The 19,480-nt window shown below is 33.3% G+C and overlaps 1 protein-coding gene across 3 annotated transcripts; it reads right to left on the bottom strand.

The window, feature by feature from the left end:
* Positions 1-8,803: 8,803 nt before the first annotated feature.
* LOC118033272 (uncharacterized) lies at positions 8,804-18,526 on the bottom strand. 3 transcript variants are annotated; one of them, XM_073405407.1, is made up of 7 exons: positions 18,369-18,526; positions 18,036-18,170; positions 17,017-17,862; positions 16,769-16,912; positions 9,659-9,750; positions 9,511-9,579; positions 8,804-9,369 (listed from the first exon to the last, which is right to left on the bottom strand). In XM_073405407.1, the coding sequence occupies exons 2-7, from the start codon at positions 18,163-18,165 to the stop codon at positions 8,893-8,895; spliced, it is 1,758 nt and encodes a 585-aa protein (XP_073261508.1). In that variant the 5' UTR covers positions 18,166-18,170; positions 18,369-18,526; the 3' UTR covers positions 8,804-8,892. The 3 variants fall into 3 exon arrangements, with proteins under 3 accessions (XP_073261508.1, XP_034894091.1, XP_034894092.1); XM_035038200.2 differs by having other exon boundaries at positions 8,805-9,363; XM_035038201.2 differs by having other exon boundaries at positions 9,016-9,326.
* Positions 18,527-19,480: the final 954 nt, after the last annotated feature.

Consider the following 19,480-nt stretch of genomic DNA (forward strand, 5'->3'; position numbering starts at 1 on the left):
ATCTCAAATTCAAATGTAAAAAAAAATAACTCAGAATTAGTGAATAGAGTATGAAAATAAATAATCAATTTATTTTTATTTTATTTTATACGGCAACAAAAGCATCATGATCTTAAAAACAAAAAGGGATGATATAGTTACTTTCACATCCAAGCATAATTGTATAGAATATCACTGCATTTGTATGGAAGATAAAACTTTAAACATATTTGTAAATGAAAAAAAATCATGTATAAACATGTCGATTCTAGAAAAATCTGGTTTCTCATAAAAAGCAAGGAAATATTTGTTTTTACTATTTTAAACCATGTTTGTTTACTGGAAAGTAGTTTCCTTTTGAAAAAGTAAATTCCGGAAAAGTATTTTTCGATGTTTGGTAGCGTAATGAAAAATAAGTTGGAAAATATTTTCCAGTGTTTGGTTATGTAATGGAAAATGAGCTGGAAAATAACTTATTAATATTTTATTTTTCTCAAGTTTATTAAAATAATGAGGAACAAATTTTACAAATTAAAAAGTTGAATGAGAATGAAATTGAAAAAAAAATATAATTTCATAAATTATCTCAAATAAAATAAATAATAATCAAAACAATAGAGATCAAATCTAAAAAATTAAAAAAAATAGAAGATGAAGAAATTAAAATAATAATAATCAACATTTCATAAATTATTTCAAATAAAATAAGTAACAATTAAAAGAATGAGGATCAAATTTGATAGATAAAAAATTTTAATAAAAAAATGATAAGGAAAAGACAAATAGAAATTATAAAAATAAGGACCAAAGTTAATATAAAAATAAAATTTTAAGAGATGAAATTGAAAAATAAATATTCAAAAAAAAAAATATATATATATATATATATATAGCAATCAAAATTTTGAGGATCAAATTTGATATAATCAGCAAATAATAACATTTCTAAATTTTTCACAACTTCCATAAAGTATTTTCTCCCCAAATTTTTCAGGAAAACACTTTTATGAAAACCAAGCCAAATTTTTCTTTTGCTGGAAAGTGTTTTCCATTGACCAACTTTCCTACTAGCAAACAAACACAAGAAAGTTTGGAAAATAATTTCCCGGAAACCACTTTTCGGAAAAACAAACACAGCTAAAGGGAAAACACTTTTCTGAAAACCAAGTCAAATTTTTATTTGACTAAAATTGACTGGAAAGTGTTTTCCGTTGACCAACTTTTCTAATAACAAACAAACACATGAAAGTTTGGAAAATGGTTTTCTAGAAACTATTTTCCAAGAAACAAACATGGCTTAAAGGAAAAACACTTTCCTGAAAACCAAGCCAAATTTTTCTTTGACTAGAAAGTGTTTTTCGTTAATCAGAAAGTGTTTTCTGTTGATCAATTTTTCTAATGACAAACAAACACAAAAAAATTTAAAAAATAATTTTTCAAAAAATATTTTTCAAAAAACAAACTTGGCCATAGTGATTTCTATTTCAAAACAGGTAACAAGGGCTGAAACCTAAAATCTTCGTAAGCTAAATGGGATCATCTTTACTTGCATTTACTGCATGAGCCAAGCCAATCCACGGAGGACAGACAGAAGGTTATTTTGCTTTTATGGCATTGAAGTTTTAACTTTTTTGCCGGTGGGGGTGATCAGAGGCGAGAATGATCTGTCAGAACACCATAAAAGCCCACCTGAACCTTTGCTAAACTCCCACCAAACTCACAACAGCTACACCAGATCATACCGACCACGTAAACTGCTGTGATAAGATTCACGAAAAACCGTGTCCTGATTAAAGAATGAGAAAGCGACTGTTTATGTGCACAAACATTGTTTTGTAATTTGTGGAGGTCAAAAATGGGGCATGCAAGTGGTCGTTAGAAAAGAGATGGGGCCTCACTCCCCACGCTTGCCTTGTTCACCATTTATGATGTTACCAATGAAGATATATGCCTTGTTCACCATATATATACTTCTCTTTTCTTTTAGCTTTTGTGGCTATCATTGACCTGTGAGTCTACGACTTCTTTTATATTTGTACACTATATATATTCCTGACCTTTGCTACTCCCTCGGTTAATTTTCTTTTTAACCTTTTGGAAAATATAAAAATATTAGGAGGTAAAAAATTTTGATACACACTGGACGAAACTTTTTTAAAAAATACTGAATCATCAGTACTGTATTAGGAAGGAGAAGAGAAAAAAAAAATCATTCGAAAACTTGATGTTACTTCGGCCATGTTTGTTTCTCGAAAACCAGTTTCCAGGAAACTATTTTCCAAACTTTTCTGTGTTTGTTTGTCATTAGAAAAGTTGGTCGACGAAAAACATTTTCCAGTCAATTTTAGTCAAAGAAAAATTTGACTTGGTTTTCAGGAAAGTGTTTTCTCTTTAGCTGTGTTTGTTTTCCGGAAAGTGGTTTCCGGGAAATCACTTTCCAAACTTTCTTGTGTTTGTTTGCCAGTAGAAAAGTTGGTCAATGAAAAACACTTTACAGTAAAAGAAAAGTTTGGCTTGGTTTTCAGGAAAGTGTTTTCCTGGAAAATTTAGTGGGAAAACACTTTCCGGAAGTTGTGAAAAATTAAAAAATATCATTATTTGCTGATTATATCAAATTTGATCCTCAAACTTTTGATTGCTATATATATATATATATATATATATATATATATTTATTTTTTCAATTTCATCTCTTAAAATTTTATTTTTATATTAACTTTGGTCCTTATTTTTATAATTGTTATTTTTTTTTCCTTATCATTTTTTTATTGAAATTTTATATTTATCAAATTTGGTCTTCATTCTTTTGATTGTTACTTATTTTATTTGAAATAATTTATGAAATGTTGATTATTATTATTTTAATTTCTTCATCTTCTTTTATTTTTTAGATTTGATCTCTATTATTTTGATTATTTTTTATTTTATTTGAGATAATTTATGAAATTATATATATTTTTTAATTTCATTCTCATTCAACTTTTTAATTTGTAAGATTTGTTCCTCATTATTTTAATAAAATTGAGAAAAATAAAATATTAATAATGTATTTTCCAGCTCATTTTCCATGACATAACCAAACACTGGAAAATGTTTTCCATCTCATTTTTCATTACACTACCAAACATCAAAAAATAATTTTTAGAATTCACTTTCCCCGGAATTCACTTTCCAAAAAAAACTACTTTCCAGCAAACAAACGGATCTTCGTAGGTGAACATAGATCCATCAATAAAAAAAAGCTCATTGAAAAAAAAATTAAAAACCACTATAAAAATGAATAAAATAAATATAATAGATTTTAATATCCAATTAAATCAAATAATAAGAGCTGAAACTTAAAAACATGAGCTTAAAAAAATAAAAATTAATTAATGAACCAGAAAGAATTTTTTAAACCTCAGTTAATCTACAAGATTCTCAACCCGTTAAATCTGAAAAACAAACCAATTAAAATATATATGAAGTGAGCATATTATGCTTATATTTAAATAATTAATTTAATTAGAAATATAATTTTTTAAAAAAATTAAATTTAAAAAAGAATAACAAATAAAAAAAATTCAAGATAACTCGAGTAAGAGAGAATGGTTGTTGTCAAATTTTGGAAGGTTAGTTGTGGAATTCGATAAAAAAGAAGAGAAATTAAGAATGCAAAGGCCACCCGATGTCAAATCAGAGAGAATTCTACTACACGCGCCGCCCATGAAGGTAAGTCATGCTATGAGGAATCTAAAAACAGTAATAAAGGCTTTTTTTCTTTTTCTTTTTCTTTTTTTTTATGTTGAATTCACTGCATAAACATGACAGGGGCTTACTCATTAGTATATTGAACTGTGCATTCCGATCAATTTTTTATTTTTTTAAAATATCAAATTGACCCTAAGATTGTTTGATGATCATAAAAAGAAAAATCAAAATAAAATATGAATAAGCTCATGGAGGCACGACAATGAAATTTTAATTTTAAGAACAATAAAAACATTTTATTGTATTGTTAAAAGTGAAATTAAAAAAAAAAAACAAGAACGTCATGCCTAGGTTAAGTAATTCTTTTTTTTAAAGGACAATTATGTAATTCCACTATGAAAAAAAATAAACATAGCTACCCCAATCAATTTCATAATGTCTAAGTAGCCCCATGAAAAGACAATAATAACAAAACCATAAATTTATTATTTCAATCCTCCAGTAAATTACGGCATACATACAAATATACAATACTTTTTCTTTTTAACACACACACACGTGCTCCAGTTCAAATCCTAAAGTTGAATAAAAAACAAAAACAAAAATAAAAACAAAAATAAAAATTGAAGACGTTGCATAAAGTCACCATGTGTTTGCTAGATGCATGCATCTCCACTGATCAAGCTGTCTGCTGCATTAGACGGTGCATCATCTTTTCTGTCACTTCACTTTATTTATATAAAAGATTTGATGAGATTGAAATTTACTTTCAATGTAAGAAGGTGGTGAGATACTCCATTTAAATTATAAAGTTTATTTCATTAATAATTAATCCTATTAATTAAATACCTTATTTGTTACAATTTAAATTAATATCTTCGGCAGTTAAACCTCATTTTTAATTATTTAATAGTAGTCAAATTCAACTCAATCCTCTTTTCAAAATAAAACAACCTAGTTTAATGAATTTATCCAAAACTTGCCCATAAAAACTTCCAAACCATTGAGAAATAAAAGACTTAAACTCTGAATTGAATTTAATATTGAATAAGGCAATTCAACGGAGAAAAATAAAATAGAGTTTGAACTCAAAAAATAATTATGTTATATATATATATAAAATTAGAGTGTCTAGGTCATTAGGTTTGTCAAAAATAATTATCTTGAAATTAAATTTCATCATTCATTGTTGAATTGATTAAAAATTAAATTTATGAATGATGAGTTTTAAAAATTAAATTAAGTTTAGAAGGTTCATTTAATTTTACTTGGTTTTTTTTTCTAAACTTATATTTTTTTCAATTTCATCATTTAATATTTATTTAATTAGAGATTGAGTTACAATTTTTTTCTTTCTATATAATTTTTCACTGATTTTAAAAATAAACTGGGTTATTTGAGATATTTTTATTTATTATTCTTTTTTAAATTTAGCTTTGTAAAAAGATATTTTATTTTTAAATTAAATTAAATTAATTAAATATAAACATGAAATGTTTACATTATGATATATTTTTTTAAAAAAACTATAGGGTTATTAAATAACAAGCAATTTCTACAGCAAATGGAGCTACACCAGAATGTCACGTCGAATTCACTCTCAAGCAAGGCAATATCCTTTTAATTGAGGGGCCTGGCATGGTAGAGAAGAGAGATTTTATGGTGACAAGTTTTCAAGTGAACTTTGAAGATTTGGGTGATCGATCTTCCATGATCGGTTCTTCAGCTAATGACAACCTTGCATATTTTGTTTCACGACACTGACCATTAATTAGGTTCCTTCAACGTGAGGGACCATATATATATATATATATATATATATATATATAGAGAGAGAGAGAGAGAGAGAGACACACACACACACACACACCTACTAGGTGGGGAGAGGCATTAATACGAAGATTCTGGACCACAACTTCACAATGATGTTTCGAAAAAAGAATATCATCTTAAATAGGCACCTACCCAAGCCATGAAATTAGGGTATTAATTTTGTCCAATTGTCTTGAAAGAAAAGAGGATTTCCAGTTGCATGAATTATGGGGTAGTGGGGATTTTAATGGACTATTGGTCAATTACAAGAATCATGCTGATTTAGATGCTCCAAATCTTTGATTCACTAGTAAACCATAAACTCAACTAGACCACTATCAAGTATAATAATAATAAAAAAAACATGTTTGATTTTGTGAATGCATTTTTGAAATGAATTATTTTTTATTTATTTTAAATTTTTTTAAAGTTTTCAAATTGTTTCGAATTAAAAATAATTCTTTTAAAAATATTTTTTTTAATATATTTTTTAAAATAAAAAATATTTTAAAAAAATAACTGCTATACAATAACTTTTAAAAAAGGAACCCAACATTATAAGGCTAAAAATCAGTGTGATGTCAACATTACTATAATGGATTCCACAAAGAAGGATTAAGAAATACAAAAAAGAGGGCCCCCTAAAATATGGTTCCCTTTGAAGATTGTTACAATGGAGCTTTGCCATTAATCAATAATAGATGCATCTATATTGCAAGCAAATAAGGATTGGATTTTAGGATCATGTAGGGTCCAAACTTTCAATGTACTTGCATATCATGGTATGGTTTTGATATTTTTATTATTTTATTAGCTCCACTTTTTTAAATTATTACTTTATTTTGTGTATTTATATTTTAATATGTTTTAAAACTATATTTGGTTTAAAAAAATATAAAATTAATATTTTTTTAATATTATTGATAATTTTGATATGATAATGTTAAAAAGAACAAATTAAAAAAAATTAATTTTAAAATAAAAATATACTTTTAAAAAACATTACACACAATACATACCAAACAAACACTAAAGAAATTTTACAAGTGCCCTTTTCTTTCGATACCAAAATGAACGGAACATGAACAAAGTACAAGTTGCTCTAGCAATCCGTTTTTTCCTTCATTCACACATTTATCTGCCGGTTAACATTAATTTTGAAAATATATATTTTTAAAAAATCAATTATATATAAAAAATCAATTTAATATATTTTTAAACACACTAAAACAAACATGGTTTTAAATAAAAAACAAATGCCGAGGTATTGTATATTTCTCTTCTCTTCCTTGGTTCTTTAGAGTGCGGACAGTAGCTACTAGCTAGGTCAAGGTGTATAGGATGCTCTTAAAGCTGGCAGTAGTAGAATCTTTGTAAAGCCCGAAAAAGTGCTGAGATGATATCCTCCAAATCTTTGGTGCTCTCCCAAGAAATATGCTTCGACAACAACCTCAACTCTCCTCATAGTATTCTCAATTAAAAGTGAACGTACCATAGAAATCCACCATTATTGGAGCAGAGTATGTGATGTGATTTAGGTTTCAAACTATGATCAAGATGGGATCCACCGAGGAAAAGAAAACCAACAAAATAAATGGCCCAAGGGAGACGAGGTGCTTTATCTCTTTGTGCTTGTATGGTGGGGGACTGGAATAGAACCAACGAGGCTGCCTTTAGACACCAGATGGGGTGTTTTGGATTATTAAAAAATAATCATTATTACATTTTTAAATGTTTTTTTTAATAATAAGTGTGGTTTAGGCCTCCGTAACCCTCATAACGTATCGGTGTCGATCCCTCCTAAACCCCACTTGTTTATACAGAGAAGCAAGCTTCGTCCACTCCAAAATACTGGAAACAAAAGAAGAAAGAATTTGCTAAAAACTGGGTTCATGTTTCTTTCACTTCATCTCCATTGTCACACAAGCATCTATCTTTGCTCGGCCGAATAAATATAGAGGCGGCTAAGGATATCCACAATTCTAAAATAACAGGATCCATTGTCCATTATTACATCTTTATCAAAATCGATTTCTACTAAGTCTGTGAGCTCCAAGCTTGTCGTTGGTTGTCTTGTGACCTAAAATTCATCTACCAACGTTCTTTGTTCCTGTCCATATTAGTATTTTAAAAATCCATCAAAACTTCTCGTTTTGGTGCATTCATTTTGCAGCCAGGTTATATAATCCTCGAATAATAATAATAATTAAAAAGGCTATCCACACGTCAAAAAAAGAAGCATCAAACCAGGGCTCGAGTGGTGGAAGGAGGAGCATATAGACCTCTCTGAAAGGTTAAAGGTTCCCCAGAGACTCGCATTGAGATCAACTTCCTATGCTGTTGCTACGACTGATTTGTGAAAGCCATCCAAGTCCAGCCTAATTTAACCTTTTTGGCCTATGAGCAGCATTCCAAGCCACTCTCTCACCTACTATATTGATGGAACATATCAATTTTCAGTTTATAAAATCATGATAACCTCATATAAAATAAATTAAAATAAATTATAAAATTATTAATTTACAATCAACTAAATATCAAAAAATAAAATTAAAAATATATAAAATAAAAAAAAACTCAAGTGAACATAGTTAGCTCACCAAACCCATAACCCAATTCATAAAAACAAGATAATTTTTATAAAACTCAATTCTCAATCAAACAAATGTTAAAGAATAAAATTGAAAAAAAAAAATCAATTAAAAAAAACCCCCCTAATTATTTCAGTTTAACCTATGACCTGATTCATTAAACCAAAAAAATTCTATAAAAAAATAAATTAAAACAAATCATAAAGGTTAATACTAATAAATCTAATATTGAAATATGATTTTTAAAATTACAAACAAAAAAACTGGACAAAGTTTTAATTTTAACAATGCTCTTTGAATTTCTTTTTTGTATTCCAAATTGAACAAAACTAAGTGAACTGGTCCCAAATGGACGCAATAAAAAAAGTTGAAGCACTAGAATAAAATAAAATAAAATCATTCCAAATTAAACTTATTACTCATAAAATTGACCCTAAAATGATGCAATTAAAAAAAATAGATCCAAGCACTACAATGAAAACCAGGAGGATGTAATAAAAATAAAAGCTGGACTAAAATGAAAATAAATAAACCTATTATTCATTAAATTAGCCCCAAAATGATGCAATTAGAAAAAAAATATCCAAACAAAATATGAAAACCAAGAGAATGCAATAAGAAAAAATAAAAATGAATGGAAAAGTCCAATTCTTTTAATGTGGTTTTGGCATGGCATATGACAAAATAACAAAATCGTGTCTAGAAATAGATAAAAATTATTTTTAAAAATGTTTTTTTTATTTAAAAATACATTTAAAATAAAAAAATAATTTAAAACAAAAAAAAAATAAATCAAATTTTGATGAAAAAAAATTCAACCTTAATGCCAACTTCCCTTTAAGAGTGGCTTGGCAAGCCTATGGTACTTGTCAGTTGCAATATAGTGCACAACCGAACAACCATGCAAAAATTGCAACAAACGCGAACACTTCCGCAAAACCTGGATCAAAAGATGAAACACCTCTCTTGGGAGACCATTATTTCGACAAAATGTTAGATGTCCAAGGGCATGCACGACGATCAAATATAGTTTTGCAGGAATCGTGATTCTTGCACAGAATTGCAACAAGATATCAGAAAACAGTGTTTGGTAAGATCTTAAACAGATGCTCAAAGACCCAATCCAACAGTGCGGCCATCTCTTCGTCGAAGCCCGGCAGTATATTGTTTCTCTAGATCCATCTGGAGTTCCTTTTGTTTCTCCGCATCTTGACTGTCGGGTTTGTGCTCCACCTTTACATCTCCCTTTAAACCCTATAATTGGCCATAGGCACCAACGCAGACTCAGACTCTGAAACTGTGTTAGTAGGTGAACTAATTGAGAATAGCGTCATGCAGGAACAAGCAACAATGGATCATTTTGATGATCCATTCCTAACTCATCTGACAACAGAATCATTCGAGTAAATAGAAAGAATTATGAGACAACGAAAATTACCAAGAGTTTGTTGAATTTCTCTTGTCTGTCACGATCGCCAAACATAGCAGTATCCCACTGGCGACCAGCCTGTAAAAAGATTGAGGGTATTCAACAGATATTTAGAAAGAACCAGCAAACATAAGAAGAATAAACTAGGCACAAATACCTCTTCCGGAGCAGCACTCTTTTTATTCCCCCAAAGCAGCTTCTTCTTTTGCTCGGTAGACATAAAGCCCCCGCCAACTAGGTTCCTGTTAACTGTATTGTTGCTACCTATTTTTTGACCCATGTTTTGATATATTTTCAAAAAAATTCAAAAATAAAGAAAAACAAAGAAAATCCAAAAAAAAATATTTTTTAATATATTTTCATCATTTTAGCATTTTCAACGTCGTTTAAAAAAGAATTTAAATGATTTTCAAACGCGTTCGACTTTTCACGCGTCATTTTTAAAATCATTGATTTTCCTCATTGAGTCGACGTTGATATTGCTCATTTTCAAAAAATACAAAAAAAATAAGAAAAATCAAAATTTACAAAAAAAAGAGGAAAAAAGAAGGAAAGGAAAAGTTGAGGGACAAGTTTGAAAACCTAGCAAAACATTTTTCCTATAAATACAATGCTACACTGAATTTTTAAGGGGGAGCCTAATTTTGATAAGGGGGCAATTTTGACAACATCAGGAAAAAAATACAAAAAAAAAACTAAACCCATCTTTTTTTCCAAGAGGAGCCGCCCCCCATGTTTTTTTGGTTTTCTCTTCAGCCGGTTCCACCATCTTCTTCCTCCCTCCAGACGTGTTGACCCATCTCCGGTCATTTCTCTCTTCTCCCGGCCACAAGACTACCCACTGCTCAGCACCCACACACAAAACGTCGTTCCCCCATTTCCCATCTCCTTCTCCTCGGCCAAAAAGCCAGAGGCTCAAGCCCCCCGGTTTCCCTCATTTCAGACCCTTCCTCTCCTGCTTTGTGACCCGAAGCCAGCCGGACGATCGGACTTCCAGCCCCTTCAACGGCAGCCATCGTCTCCCAGCTTCTTCCCCTGAAGCTTTCCCTTTGCTTCTCCTTCGGTCTCAGCAGCGACGGCCTCCAAAGAAGCCAGCCACCGCCTCCAGTGAGCTCGACCACTGCCCATAAACCATCATCGGCGTGGACCGATCTTCACTGAAACCAACCCGGAGCAGCCCGAACACACCGGCCAACGACAGTCCTTTTTCCTCCAGTAGCGCCACTCGAGCTGGCACCCGAAGCAGAGGAGAAGAAGATGAAACCCAGCGCCCGCCGCGGCGCAACCCGCTGGTCGCCTCACCATCTTCCCCAATCTCTCATATCCTTCAGCACCGAAGCTTCCTCCCGCTGCTCCAACACATGACAACCCCACCATCAGCCAACAGCGCCGCCCGAAGCAGAGGAGAAGGAGATGAAATCCATAGCAGCAGACCCGCACGGGACAGATCCGGGAGAAAAACCCGAGAACAGATCTAAAAACAAAAACAAAGAAAAACAACTGCCTGTGTTGCGTTTTTGGTTGATTTTGCAGGTCAGAGAAGAGAAGAGAAGGAGAAAAAAGGGCAGATCCGCCCGTTTCCGGCAGGCCAGTGATGGTGGCGCGTGGGAAGACGCGCCGCCACTGTTGTTGCGATTCCAGAAGTGTTCCTCTGCAATTCCTGGAGTTTTTGGGGGACGATTTTGTAAATTTGGATTATTTAATGTAATTTTTATTTAGTTTTTTTGAATTTGTATTTTGTGTAAATGTGAATGTAAAAGAAAAAAAGAAAAAAAGAAAAGAAAATAAAATAAAAATAAATAATAATAAAGAAAGTTGTGTGTGTGTTTGTTTTTTTATTTATGTTATTGAATTATAAAAAATAAAAAAAGGACAAAAAAATTAATTTTTAATTTAAATATGGTTAAATATCTCAAGGACAAATAAAATCAAGTTGTATTTTCCACGAAAATGTAAGAACAAGTTTTTACATATATTCGAGGATTTAATAACTGATTTATTCAAGCCTTAGAATTTAATTAATATTTTAAATTTTCAAACCACATCATAACACAAAGCAGCTTACCTCAGGTAGGGTGCGTTAGGGGTGCTAATACCTTCCCTAACCACAACCAGTCCCTTACCCGCGATCTTTGACAAGACCAGTACATCAGGTTTCCTAGTAGCCCTCAATGAATTACTAGGTGGCGACTCTAACGAACGAAATCAAAGCAAACGCAACATACGATAAAAATCGACAGCCGATACCGCGCGGGATGTTTTGACGTTCCCACAGAAGACTGTGCAGACACTCTCTTTCCATTTAATGCTCAACACTTGTTCGAGCAAATCTGAGTCCAGCTACTTTGTCTTTGATGCTCTCAACTTTAATTTGATAATGAGTCTTTATCTGACATCTTTCTTCACTTCCCTCATCTTTTCTTCAATTACGTGCAACACAGCTTGTGTGGGGGACCTACCTTTCAACCCGGTACATGCATGATAAATGTATGAACATGTAATCTATATGATGAACTCACCCTTCGAGGGGTGACAATATGATCGTAACTCTTGTATGATGGAACAAGAATCGTGATTTTTGCCCAAACTCTACAATGAAAATTTTTGGAGTGACGACCATTGTGTCACCCACAAGTCTTGAGTTCAAGATGCTTCAAGAAGGGTTTGCTCAGATGCAAAACAAATATTTACGGAGCATACATCCTACAGGCAGGTTCTAATCTTTTTACGTAAGACAAAGGATAGGTTTACTACTTGGTCTCTAAAAAATGGTCTTTTGTTGTCCCAGAGATTACCCTCGTAAAGGCAATATAGGGGCCCGGTAGGTAATGGATTGGCACGTGTACCAATATTTACCAGTCTAAGCACTCAACAAAGAGTTAGGGTTTACACAAACTTAAACTTTGACTCAAGTCATAAGGTAAGCTGCTAGTCCCCCACCTAACTTAAAGTTTAATGTGTGTGCTCTCAAAAATAAATACAGGTGATGCATGAGACAATTCTATAAAATGCATGGAAAAAAAATATTAACAAAAAAGATAAAAATGCAAAAACATAAACACATCAAATACACAAAGTTTAGTCCAATAATGTCAGAAACAGTACCGTCCCCAGTGGAGTCGTCATTCTGTCGCACGTCAAAAAATCCTGCACTGCATCGGCTGGCGATTTTTATCGTATGTTGCGTTTGCTTTGATTTCGTTCGTTGGAGTCACCACCTAGTAATTCATTAAGGGCTACTAGGAAACCTGATGTACTGGTCTTGTCAAAGATCGCGGGTAAGAGACTGGTTGTGGTTAGGGAATGTATTAACACCCCTAATGCACCCTACCTGAGGTAAGCTGCTTTGTGTTCTGATGTGGTTTGAAAATTTAAAATATTAATTAAATTCTAAGGCTTGAATAAATCAGTTATTAAATACCCAAATATATGTAAAAACTTGTTCTTACATTTTCGTGGAAAATACAACTTGATTTTATTTGTCCTTGAGATATTTAACCATATTTAAATTAACAATTAATTTTTTTTGTCCTTTTTTTATTTTTTATAATTCAATAACATAAATAAAAAAAACAAACACACACACAACTTTCTTTATTATTATTTATTTTTTTTCTTTTCTTTTCTTTTCTTCTTTTTTCCTTTTACATTCACATTTACACAAAATACAAATTCAAAAAAACTAAATAAAAATTACATTAAATAATCCAAATTTACAAAATCGTCCCCGCAAAACTCCAGGAATTGCAGAGGAACACTTCCGGAATCGTAGCAACAGTGCTGGAACAGTGGCAGCGCGTGGGTTCACGCGTCGCTGGCCATGCCGGAAACGGGCGGATCTGCCCTGTTTTCTCCTTCTCTTCTCTTCTCTGACCTGCAAAATCAACCAAAAACGCAACACAGGCAGTTGTTTTTCTTTATTTTTGTTTTTAGATCTGTTCTCGGGTTCTTCTCCCGGATCCGTCCCGTGCGGGTCTGCTGCTATGGATTTCATCTCCTTCTCCTTTGCTTCGGGCGACGCTGTTGGCTGATGATGGGGCTGCCGTGTGTTGGAGCAGCGGGAGGAAGCTTCGGTGCTAAAGGATATGAGAGATCAGGGAAGATGGTGAGGCGACCAGCGGGTTGCGCCGCGCGCGGCGCTGGGTTTCATTTTCTTCTCTCTGCTTTCGGGTGCCAGCTCGGGCGGCGCTACTGGAGGAAGAAGGACTGTCGTTGGCTGGTGTGTTCGGGCTGCTCCGGGTTGGTTTCAGTGAAGACCGGTCCACGCCGATGATGGTTTATGGGCAATGGTCGAGCTCGCTGGAGGCGGTGGCTGGCTTCTTTGGAGGTCGTCGCTGCTGAGACCAAAGGAGAAGCAGAGGGAAAGCTTCGGGGGAAGAAGCTAGGAGACGATGGCTGCCGTTGAAGGGGCTGGAAGTCCGATCGTTCGGCTGGCTTCGGGTCACAAAGCAGGAGAGGAAGGGTCTGAAATGAGGGAAACCGGGGGGCTTGAGCCTCTGGCTTTTTGGTCGAGGAGAAGGAGATGGGAAATGGGGAACTATGTTTTGTGTGTGGGTGCTATGCAGTGGGTAGTCTTGTGGCCGGGAGAAGAGAGAAATGACCGGAGATGGGTCAACACGTCTGGAGGGAGGAAGAAGATGGTGGAACCGGTTGAAGAGAAAACCAAAAAAACATGAGGGGCGGCTCCTCTTGAAAAAAAAGATGGGTTTAGGTTTTTTTTTGTATTTTTTTCCCGATGTTGTCAAAATTGCCCCCCCTTAAAAATTCAGTGTAGCATTGTATTTATAGGAAAAATGTTTTGCTAGGTTTTTAAACTAGTCCCTCAACTTTTCCTTTCCTTCTTTTTTCCTCTTTTTTTTGTAAATTTTTGATTTTTCTTATTTTTTTATATTTTTTGAAAACGAGCAATGAAAATCAACGTCGACTCAATGAGAAACCTAATCAATGATTTTAAAAATTTAAATTCTTTTTTAGACGACGTTGAAAATGCTAAAATGACAAAAATATATTAAAAAAACATATTTTTTTGGATTTTCTTGTTTTTTCTCTATTTTGAATTTTTTTGAAAATATATCAGTAAAACCAACCGGAAAGAAAAAATTTTTCAGGTATTTTTTGAACATAATCATACATGAAAAATCTTTCAATTAAAAACCAATTCAAGGTGATTATAAACTATCACTGCAACATCTGAATTCAACAACATATATAGCACCCTTGGGAAATCAATTGGAGCGAGACCCATCCACTTGCTTTCCATGGCAAGAAAACATGTTATTCCTCTCAAATATAAAGCACGTGAAAGTTCGAATCTGAATGTAGCTCACCAATGAACAAATGTTCCATTCATTAGGCTCTACCCTACAGACCTGCTTGGCTTAAATGAAGATAGTGAACATGAACGATGAGAGCCTAGTAGAGAATCGTAAAAGGGCATGATTCTCATGAAAAAGGAAAAGGAAGTTATGGAGAATGGAGGGCAACTGTTGGATTTGGTTTTTATTTTTTCAGGAGTATTAATATTGTATGATTATTCTGGATTTTATTATTCAGGAATATTAGTATTTATCATTTAGTAGTTATATTAGGATTTTAGCTTCCTAACTGAACTAAGACTTATTATATTTTCCTAATTTATACTAGGTTTTCTTATTTTATTTGGCTTGGCATACATAAATAAACACCTAGACATTAGTTATAAGGCAGTAGAATTATTGCATAAAATAAACTGAGTTTTCTTCAAAATTGAGTCTGTCTCTCTTACATTGTTTTTTTCAAGATTGAGTCTCTCTTGGTTTGTTTTTTCAAGATTGAGTGTGTCTCTCTTGGTTTGGTCCATTCAAGTTTCAGCGTCTCTTATTGGTGATTTTGTTCTTCTATCCCACATCAATTATCATGTTATGTTGATTTTCTTCATCTGTCCTACATCAAGAAGGCTTTGAAAGAGAGAAAATGATTAAAAACTGTGCAAAAAGAAAAGGTAATCCAAAACGAATATGGTAGCAGTATGAATTTAAGAAGTTACAATTACTCAACCTGAAGCACACTTTCATATAGATAAAGAAGAATAACGACTTTCCTTCTCAAAAGCAACAATAAACCTACAAAAAGGCACCGAGGAGATGCCACTCATTTATAGGGACTAAAAAACTGCAAACAAAATAAGAACTAATAGAATGCAAACATGATCATCCATGAAAAAACTTCCTTGTAAGCTGGAGAAGTGAAAAGGCATTGTCCTCTTAATATTTTCCTGTTATTGTGTTCCTTCCAACAACCACCAAAATATACCTAAATGGATGCTACCCTGCTGTGCACTTTGCATTTACAAAAAATCCTCACAAAGCATCTCAGCTCCACTTCCATTAACCCAGCCATAACTCAATCAATACCAGTCACCATGTACCAATTCCTATAACATGCGTCCAGGCCCTAAACATTAAAAGAAATATATTACTAGCCAAAGGGGAACTCTTATGAGATTACAGGAGAAATTTTGAACTATTGCAAGATTTGACCTTATTTATCATAACTCATCTCATCAACAAGAAAAGAGATTGACTCGTAATAAAATTTAGAGTGACAAAAACTCAGCTCTCTACTTCCATGCTTCTTGATTTCTAAATAGCATGAGCATGGCTAACATGCTCATTGTGAGTTACCAACTTAGCACTCTCTCTTCATCCACACATAAAAGTCTGTTTCTGAACTTTTGTGGCCTTAAAACTGCCAGAACCTTGCCAGGAAATCATTGGAAATTTTATTTTCTGGTATATCACTAATCTCCATACTATTTTCCAAATTGGAAGAAGGTATAAAAGGTGAGAAAGACATGAGGCTAAGTTTATAAACAGGTGCAGCTAAAAAAAATTTCACCTGCAGAATCCTTCTAGCAATTTAGAACTATGTAGCAATAGTTGTACTTTAAATCCCAGGAGGACCATAAAATCAGGAAAATATATGGTCTAGATCACAAGAAATTCTGGAGTCTAGATGAGTTAGAACCTGATCAAAATAAGTTGCTACTCCCTAGGACTCACAAAAGAACAAGAGACTATAGAAGCTAAAACCTTCTTGACAGTATACACTCTGTACACCAATTTTTCATTATATAAGACTGAGGCACTTGACAAATCCCCATATTTCATTTCAAGGGGCAAATGCAACCAAGAAGTAATGCATGCAATGCAAAAGAGAACCCTTCAAAACCATGGCAATATCATAAAATATCAGATGGCAATTACTTATTTGTGAAATTATTGACTACCTAATTCAGCAGCTTTCATAGCAGCAACCTTTGCAGCATCGAAGTCCTTAGCAGCCTCTGAACTATTGGCATGTGTTTGTCTTTCATTGATCTTGTTATCAACCTCCTGGGACAGCAATGAACTTGAAGGCTGCTTTTCATTAACTACAGTGGTTGAGAATTCAAATTAATAGAGCTCGACTTCTAAAGCAAGAATGCAAACCAGGGAGAGCCGTTGAACAAAGGACAGGACAAAGCAAAGTAATTACCATCTCCATTGTAAACAGGGTCCTTGTTAGAGCTAATTTTTTTTGGCTTTTTGGCAGGAGATTCTTGATTTTCACTCCCAGAAATAGATTTATCATCACTTGTCTGCCCTGGTGCTTTACAGTGCCGATTGTTTTCCCTGCTATTTCCCCGGTTATCATGTTTCTTCTTTTCCTTCTGACTATTCAATTCCTTTGGGTCATTCTTATAATGTTCTCTAAGGCGATGTCCACCATCCCTTCCAGAAGAGTCATTTCGATGCCATCGGGTTTCCTCATAGTAAGAAGAACGATCACTTTTATGATCTCCAGAACTGTGATGATCTCTTCTCTCATCACGAACATCTCTGTCTCGCCTGTTCCGATACCTATCCTTCTCTTCAGAAGCTGGGCTTGTATATTTCCTACCAGATCCAACTATATCAGGCGAAAAGTCCTTATCTTTCAACTTCTGATGCTCCGATGATTCTCTCTCTTTATCCCTCCTTCTATGCCCTGAATTATCATATCTGTCACAAGAATATTTCTCCACATTTCGCGCATAATCCCTTGACCTACCATGCTCACCATCCTTCAACTCCCTATCAGAAGGGGAAGACACCTGATAATGTCTTTCTCCATCATCCACACGCCTGTCACGTCTACTATAATCATCATTCCTAGAATACCCATGAGAACTCCTGGAAGAATATCCATCAGAATGTCTACACGAATCTCCATTCTTCTCATACCGACTCCTCCCAGAATCCCGGTTCAGTTCTTTCTCTTCATCCTTCCTTCTCTGTGAAGCTTTAGAAACATCCTCCCTCGGAACTACCGGACTAGAGCTACGATCATGCTTCGGACTTCCTACAATTCACACAACAAACACAACCAGTCAACCCTCACTAAAATGCAGTAAAATTACAACAACAAAACCTAGCAGCAGAAACAAAATTCTAACAAAAACCTACAGCAGGCCTTCATTAATCTTAAAACCGCGACAAACACATAAATCCAAAACCAAAACTGAACAAACTAACCATCCAAAGAAGGAGATCTATTAACAGGAGAATGGCGTCGTCGATACTTCCTGTTAGCCACATCATTGAAAAGCTTACGAAATGTTACTCTTGTCTCAGCATTCTCCGACTGAATGCCGCCGGTATCCATCAAACCTAAACAACAAGTATTTCATAAATTAATTAATCAAAACAACAAAATTAGAAAACAAATAAAACATAATTATTCCATTATTAAATTTTAACAAGAAAGAAAAAGATTAAGAGAAATGAATCTTGGGTTCTAAAACCATCACTACTTATTTTCACCAAGTTAATTCGTAACAAAACCAGCCGAAAGAAGAAGAAAGGGACCTGTTTTTTCTTTCTTTTCTTCGTCTCTCCCTCTCTTTCGTGATATTTGTTTGTTCAGATGGGATTTTCGTTCTTCTTCTTTTTTCCTGTTCCTTTTTGTTGTACGAGAAAAAAAATCCTTTTGTTGTATGCAGAAGGATATGGGGAAGAGTCAAAAATCATACTAGCCCACCCGAACCCACACCCACGGAATGAACAGAAGGTTTATTGGGTTAATCCATGAGTCAATGGATCAATCCGAACCATTTTTAAAATATCGTTGTTTGAGTTTTTTTTTTTTTTTTCCTTGAGCTAAAGCTATTTGGTTTTACTAATAAAAAGTATACTTTCTAGATTCAGTCTGGTTCAAGATCCGAGTTCTGAATTTTGATCGGGTCGCTCAGATAATTTTTTTTTAAAAAAATTAAAACGATGTCATTTTAGTAAAAAAAAATAAAAGTCAACGGGTTGCAACCAGATATTGTTGGGTCAACCGGGTTGCTAGGTCAGCCAGGTCGCATCAAGTTTTTTCTTTCCTTTTTTTTTTTTTTCAACTTGTTCCAATTCTAGTCCCTAATTAGCCAAGTCCCGAATTTTAAAACTATGATAAAAAATATAAAAAGTTTTGGAGCTACATCTGAAATGTTATTTGTGATTGCCGAACGGTTAGCCGCAATAAAATACCCAAGTAATTTAAGACTTGATTTTCTTTCTAAATTGTACAAGTTTTTTTTTAAAATTATAAGGTTTTTTTCGGCGTAGATTATTATATATATATATATGTGTGTGTGTGTGTGTGTAGGTTTTTATATATCTTATAATAAAGTCAAGTATGAATATATAAGAATTAAAATTTGTTGAACCACTCATGTAATGCTCTTCATATCTTAAGCCTTCTCATTCCTTCTGAGTAGCTTATGTTTTTCATGTAGCATTAGATCAAATAATTCTATAAAATTACATAGATACTATCATATATTAAGAATAATATAGGGGACATCTTTATTTTCCCTTCAGAAATTTTTTAGAATTTTCATTCCTTAGCTTTCAATGTGTCTTTAACCTTTAAATGAAATGTGAATAACTTGTCATTCTCTTTTTGAAATAAAAGATGCTTTCTAGTTTGGTGGTTG

Source organism: Populus alba, chromosome 16 (genome assembly GCF_005239225.2).
Source record: "Populus alba chromosome 16, ASM523922v2, whole genome shotgun sequence".
NCBI classification, from domain to species: Eukaryota; Viridiplantae; Streptophyta; class Magnoliopsida; order Malpighiales; family Salicaceae; genus Populus; species Populus alba.